At 52.1% G+C, this 6,979-nt stretch overlaps 1 protein-coding gene across 1 annotated transcript; it reads right to left on the minus strand.

Moving 5' to 3' along the window:
- Positions 1 to 5,216: 5,216 nt before the first annotated feature.
- LOC123105542 (uncharacterized) lies at positions 5,217 to 6,412 on the minus strand. The gene has a single exon (XM_044527658.1). It carries the CDS (start codon positions 6,196 to 6,198, stop codon positions 5,542 to 5,544), a length of 657 nt encoding a protein of 218 aa, XP_044383593.1. The 5' UTR covers positions 6,199 to 6,412; the 3' UTR covers positions 5,217 to 5,541.
- Positions 6,413 to 6,979: the final 567 nt, after the last annotated feature.

Consider the following 6,979-nt stretch of genomic DNA (forward strand, 5'->3'; position numbering starts at 1 on the left):
CAAGGTGGGCATCAGAATATTGGAGATTAGGCACGCACCGGGCTGCTGTTAGCGCACACACATCCGTCGCCGATCAATGTCGTTTTGCGCAGTTTTCCTGTAAGCCTGTGCTTTAATCTCGGATCAGCGACCGTGAGCCTCATTATCAGAGCTAGGATACAAAGGAAAGGACACACTGTGCATATGTATGTTACAACCTTGACTTCTCCCGTCTATGAATAATATGGCTGCAGACACGTTCAGGATCTCCTCTTTTTTGAAACGGACAAGACAAAGGGGCAAAAACAAATTTGTCAAGTTGCTCCACACATTTTCTTTGCTGTGATCTGTGGATGACCCTTCAAGCAGGGATTAGGTATAGATGCAGAGTAATTTACACTGAAGGATTACACATGTAGCACGCCTAACGTAATTCGTTTGACGGGGTCAGAGCTGAGGTACCTCTGAATGATGAAAACTGCTAACTGTTCTACTGTGAACCTTATCACTCCAGACTGGTCCAGTAATGGTTGTAGGGCAGCTGTACAGTTATTTTGGTTGTTTGGCCTCTTCTTCGTTGGTTTCCCTCTTCTGTCATGGTTTCTGTTTTTGCTCTTTTCTCTTTTGCTTTTCATTTGTAATACCGGCGCCATTTCGGTGCGTTCCTTCTTACCAAAATTATGTGCACTTATTAGGTGAGTTTTCGAGAAGAAAAAAACGGACATTTCTCCAAAAGAGGAAGCTCAGCCTTCCTCTAACCAACTAAGATGACCTAAATGTCAGGCTTAATTAATTTATGATTTGAAAGGCACCTACAATGAGCAACTTTGCTTATGATCCAGGGCAACGGTTATCTGTCTTAAGCACTCAATGATCACTTTGTACCAGATTAATTGATTGTTAATTATATAGATGAAGCTTGAAGCATCCACCTACTATTTCTGACCTGCACATTGGTCTCAGGCTACAAACTAAACCGAACCCAGACTAATGAGCACCACACTAAAAATTAGTAACACCAGAGTCTGAAATCAGGAAAGCCATGCCCAAGTCTGAACTTTTTGCCCACATCTTTGCTACCTTGCTGAACTGAACTGTTCTGCAATATTTTGTGAATGAATTATCACCTTTGCATGGAGTGAATTCTAAACCCTTGGGGGTCCATGCACGTGTTGTTCTTCTTCATCACGCATGATGGGCTAGGGCTAGCTGGTCCTCGAGGAGCAATAACTCCAGTGTCTTTCCCTGCTGTTTCTTCAACAACTTGATGCCCCTCATATGGGGCAATGCAACCTGCAGAAATGCATGGCAGCAGTGCGGGCATGGAGCCCCCACCCCAGGCCCAGGGGTAGTAGGTAGCTGGCTAGCGAGTGCCCTTGATGGTCGATGCCCCCTCCATCGAGCACCTCCTCCGTTTCATCGGGAGACTGCAATGCAGTACACCGTTTTCATCACTTCTGGAAAATGAATTTGAGCAACGCAATGGATTCAGCTGTAAATATGTGTACTTTTTAGTAGTACATGTTATAGTTGGATTTGTGTACTTTGCTATTAATTTAACCAAAGAATGTACGTGGCACGTAAACCGCCTGAAAATGACCGCACAAGGCCGGAAAGTTGTTGAGTGAGTGACATATCACATGAGAAAATGACTGCATGGGATAACCTTGAACCAGATGCAAGTCAAACGGCTAGGCCAGCATGACGCAAAAATCGAACTGCCTTGACAGGCACTTGATGCATGGTTAATTAAGGTATTACAGCCTCAAGAAGTGAGCTATGGTCTCCTCTAGCCTCTTTGTTTACTCACAGTTCAAAATGCAAAAGAATCAGCACAACTCAACCACTACTGTCCTCTTCTTTCTTGGCAGCGCATGCAGCACCATCCAGTCAGTCCAGGGGCATCGGACCCGGTAAACAAGCCAAGCTTCATTTTCCTCATGACCATTGTCAGAGATAGTTAATGAAGCCCCAGGATAAGCCAAAAACAATATGTAACGAGCTTAGGTTAATTAGTCTACTCTTGTGTGCCACTGCTTAAGAATAACACGTCAGAGTTCGGCCCCTTGCATTGCATGCACTTGTGTCAACTAATGTGCAAGTTGGGGAGAGAGCAGATAGCTAAACAAATGCGTCGCGGATTTGTGACAGAGATATGAACCATGAGCGCGAGACAGGGGATCCGATCGACCCCTAGATCCGTGCTTAATTTTCTCCTAAGTTCCATTAATGCATGGCACCCTTGGTTTCCCTATGGAGATTAGGTAGGATTAGCGGATAAAAGATTCAGACACTGACAAATCGCTAGCCACATGCTATGGAGTTTTTCTTGCTGATCACGCGTCTGTTGAAATCTATGGGACCAGCTAGTACGCATGCTTCATTTTAAGAACCCGTCCTACCTCGAAGTTCTAAGAGCAACTTTAACGGGCTGACCTAAACGAACCACGATTTTATCAGTTTTTTGTTTGTTTGAGTCGGTCAAGCAGACACGGACGTCCGCTTCCGCGATTGGATCGGCGCGTACGCCCAACGCTGGCCCGATCATTTTGACGACGCTAGAAAAAAAGACACATGCATATTTAAAAAAACAATATTAATTAAACATTAAAGCCGCTCACGAAGGCCCACGAGAGTCCACGCGTCCACATTAGTATTTAAGAAAAATAAAAACAACCAACCTAAACTACGAGGCGGCGCGTAGTCCTAGACGTCGTCATCGTCCTCCTTCCTTGGGGTTGGTGAGGTCGATGAGCGTCGGCGCAGGGCCGGCCCAGGGGAACGCCGTGTTCCAGGCGGCGGCGATGTAGGCTGAGGGCAGCTGTTTCGGCGCGGGCAGTGCCGGCGCAGGGGGTTGTGCGGCCACTTGTGCAGCTGCGGCCTGGCGCGCCTCCTCCTCAGCCTCGCGCTACTCCTCCTCGGGGTCGCGCTCGAGCATCTCCTCGTACTCGCCGCGACAGTGCTCCTCGGCCAGCCGTCGCTGGCGCCACATCTCGAGGTAGGCCGCCTCTTGCGCCGGCGTCGCCCTCATCCAAACCGGTGGCGCGGACACCCACTCGCGCAGTACTCCCGTCCAAGAGTAGCGCTCGATCGGGAACGGCTCCGGCTCGGGCTCCGGCTGCGGCTCCGGGTCCGCCTTGACACGCCGTCGGGAGGGGATGGCGGGGCCACCCGCGGCGCCACGCAGTCGCTGGCCGCGGAGAGGGCAATGGCCCGCGCCATGGCCGCCTCGTACCGGGCCACCTCTTCCTTCGCCGCGTCCACCCTGCACCGCTCGTCCTCCTCGCTCTCGCGGTAGACCGTTGCAAGGGCCGCCTGGTAGGCGCCCTCCACCGCCTGGTCCTCCTCGCTGACGACGAGCGGGGGCTGCGGCAGGCTGCAGTCGACCTCGCGCACGCCATGGCGCCTCGCCTCCTCGTGCTCGAGGCGAACCACCGCTTCCAGTTCGGCGAGTCGATGGCGTAGGTGTCACCGCGGCGCTGCTCCAGCGTCAGCAGCGCCCGCCGGCGCCGCAGCTCCTCCGCGTGCGCCCTAGCCGACCGCGGCACCACCGGCACTGGGATCCTCTCTGGATTCAGATGCCACTCGTGCGGCAGGGTGAGGTCGGGGTACGACAGAGGCACGCTGTGCTGCCAGTGCCACTCCGCCTGGTGCACTGGCACGTTCACGCGCTGCCTCTGCCGGCGAGCCGGTGCTGGAGGAGGCGGGAGGAGCTCCGATGGAAAAGGGACGGCGGAGGCCTTGCTGCTGCCGGCGCCGGAGAAGAGCCCCATCTCACTGTGGTGGTGGTGGCTAGGGTTTGTCGGCGACGGAGGAGCAGAGTTGGCTAGATGTGGACGGCGAGTTTGGATGAGGACGGTCTCGCCGCACGGTCGGCTTAAAAAGGACGACCGCCGTCGCTGACGCGTGGGCCCATGGTCATAAATTAAGCTGATCGCGTGGACAGCGGGTAGTTGGACGGCCGCCGAGAAGACGCGCATGGCGTCCGTTCCGCGTTCGCGTCGACCTATTTGAGGCACAAATTTGGACCGCAAATGCGTCGGCACGGACGCGAACCAAACGTGATTTGGATTTAGATCGACGCGTTGGGCCGTCATTTTTGTTCATGCCTACCCAAACAGATGCAAACGGATGAAGGGCCTGTTCGGTAGCCTGCCAGCTCCAAGATTCCGCAAATCAGCGAGCGAAGCTGGCCCGAACGGCCCGGCTCCAAGAAGCTGGCTTCTAGGATCGTAGCAGTGTTCACGTACAAAAACCTGGAGCGGCTGTTTTGGCGATCCCAGGAATCGGGAATCCTGGAGTTGGCCTTATTTACAGGCAGATGCCACCGCCAAGTGATTTGAGGGTGCGTATCGGTTCGCTGCTTTCTCTCTCCCTTCTCACGTCATGCTCTATTCTCTTGACGAGGCTACGTGGAGACATCGCTGCCTTTCCTTCTGAACCGGGACAGGCCCAGCCACTCTCCTCCAGCGTTCAACCAGGCCTAAGGCCACCTTATCTATTGAGCCGGCTGGGCTCTAGCCCGTCCAGGCAGTTTGGCCTGCTCGCGCCTACAAGAAGCTGGAGCGAGGGTGCCGAACAGTTTTCATCGATCCAGTTTTCGTAAAAGAAGCGGCATCCGGAAATGGAAGCGGGATTTGTGGATTCAGTGAAGTTGGAGGGCTTCCGAACAGGCCCGAAATGTGTCGCTTCTTTGGAGCTGCTCTAAATTTCTCAAAAAATCATCGTACTATGAAGTTTTTCTTACTGACGATGCGTCTGTCCTAATCCACAGAACGATCTATAGCGTGCTGTGTGCATAGGTAAGTATTCGTCGTACTTCGAAATTTTATTCCAGTTTTCTCTAGAAGTCATCATTTCTCAATCAGAATTAATCTAAAATGCCCCACAAAAATAATAGTTAATCCAAAGCTGTTGTATAAACTATAAACCATTCTCTATTTTTTAGTTTTTGTACAAACCATTCTACTGGTAAAAAAGGAAGCCATGATGTATCTTGTACGGCTCAGGCAAGGGAAGGGTGATATCAGCGGTGTATATTCGATTCACTCTGTTTGTAGTAGTGTCGCTAGGTGGTCTGCATATCTCAATGTATTTTTTGGTGTTTGTTGTACTGTCATGATTGATGATAAATAGATAAAAAATTCTCTAAAAAGACATATGAAAGTATTATGTAAACCATATAAACTATAAAAACAACTCGCAAGGAATGACAATACTTTATTGTATAGTAAATAGACTGAAAATATTCATTTGCATTACCTCACTCTTCATTAGGCTGGACAACAAGAACACATATTTGCAGTACACAAGCCTGACACGACCAAGTAACCGTATACATGCGCGTATATACGGTTGCACATACAAATACACCACCACATAATATTACTCGTTATGTTTACACTTTTCTTCCTTGCCATGCATGACATGGAAATGACACGTACGTAACGCAGGTCAAGTACATTTATACTAGCACAAAATGCAAACCACACCCCGGGTATTTAGAAAATTAAACATGCCACACTGCTACTTTCTGTAGCCAGGACAGGGCTCCTGTCCTCTCTAGGCCATCGCGCTGGTGGCTCGGCCGCCGGGCTTGTGGCCCACGACGGTGGCCAGCGCGTTCCGGACGGCCACGGCGACGCCGCAGCCCTTCACCACCCTCCTGTCGCACTCTCGGTCCGTCCCGAAGCAGCTCGACGGCGCCGCCGCATCCTCGAAGACGTCGCCGGCCGAGAACGCTCGTCGGTGGGCGCCTGCGGAGCCCCGTGCAGCGAAGGGCGAAGACTGCACCGTGAACACCGGCGACATGGACGATGCGGTGGACGACGAGGACGACCAGGAGATGGAGGAGGAGGAGCACGGCGACGTCCTGCGCCGGGGCCTCCGGAAGAGGGCGATGACGCCGCCGGGCCAGCGCCTCCCGGACGCGCCGGCGCCGCCCCTCTTGGAGCCGCCCTTGCCGCCGGCCGCGTAGTAGGAGGGCGGCGGCGTGAGAGGCGGGAGCGCGGCGGCGGAGGGCGAGCTCTTGGGCGTGCCCGGCTGCGACTCCCACAGGAAGGGCACGGAGCCGGCCGAGGCGACGCCGTAGTACACCCGGAAGGACGGGACGGCGATGGCTACGTCCTTGGACAGCATCCTGGAGTAGAGCTTGGTGCTCCCCTGCTGCTGATTGACGCGTTTGTCCGGCCCCTCCTCCTTGCGCGTGGTGTTCGCCATGGCCGGCAGGAACGACGCTGATCTCTCCCTAGCTAGCTGCTTCTTGGCTACTGGAGTACGTACTAGTGTACTACCCAATTAGAGAGAGGGGTAGCTAGAGAGAGAGAGAGAGAGAGAGAGAGAGAGAGAGAAGGGGTGTGTAAAGGGAAGGAAGGAAGGAAGGGAAGAAGGTGCGAGCCAGTTGAGAAGGAGAGGCTGCAGGGCAGTGGCACTGGCATCTAGCCAGCTATGGCAATTATATATCGCCGGGGTGGGTAGATCAGCTAGATGCCGGCCATGCTCCGCCGGGGCCCAGTGTTCCGGCTTCGACCCTGGAAAAGAACGGTCACGATCGCCATTCGTGTCGACCGTGGTTTATATCTGAGTGAACTGAGTTTAGTTTCGACTAGATATTATGTATGTCACCAGCTGCAGGTCTACACTAGTTATTCGATCCTACTGTTATTTTCAAGAGTTGCACTTTTTTTAACACCTATTAGCCTACGAATATCCGGTGCACTTGACACAACGCTATCATCAACCATTTTTTAAAACATACTTTCTCTCGTCCCATAATATAAGAATGTTTTTGACACTATAGGACGGAGAGAATAGTATAAATGCAGACATTTATATATACGCACAAACAGTTATTCCTGTGAAACACACATTCTACCTCTATGAACGTCTTCGAGAAACTGAGCCGACATACACATCAATCATTCTAGGTCATGGCGGCTCCAGGAATTTGCAACCGGGTATTCATCTGTATTCATTTTGCCAAAATCATTGTTGTTTTTCA

Source organism: Triticum aestivum, chromosome 1A (genome assembly GCF_018294505.1).
Source record: "Triticum aestivum cultivar Chinese Spring chromosome 1A, IWGSC CS RefSeq v2.1, whole genome shotgun sequence".
Taxonomy (NCBI): domain Eukaryota; kingdom Viridiplantae; phylum Streptophyta; class Magnoliopsida; order Poales; family Poaceae; genus Triticum; species Triticum aestivum.

Coding starts and splice junctions, on each gene's coding strand:
- LOC123105542 (XM_044527658.1), bottom strand. CDS start 6,198: ATGGCGAACACCACGCGCAAGGAGGAGGGGCCGGACAAACGCGTCAAT.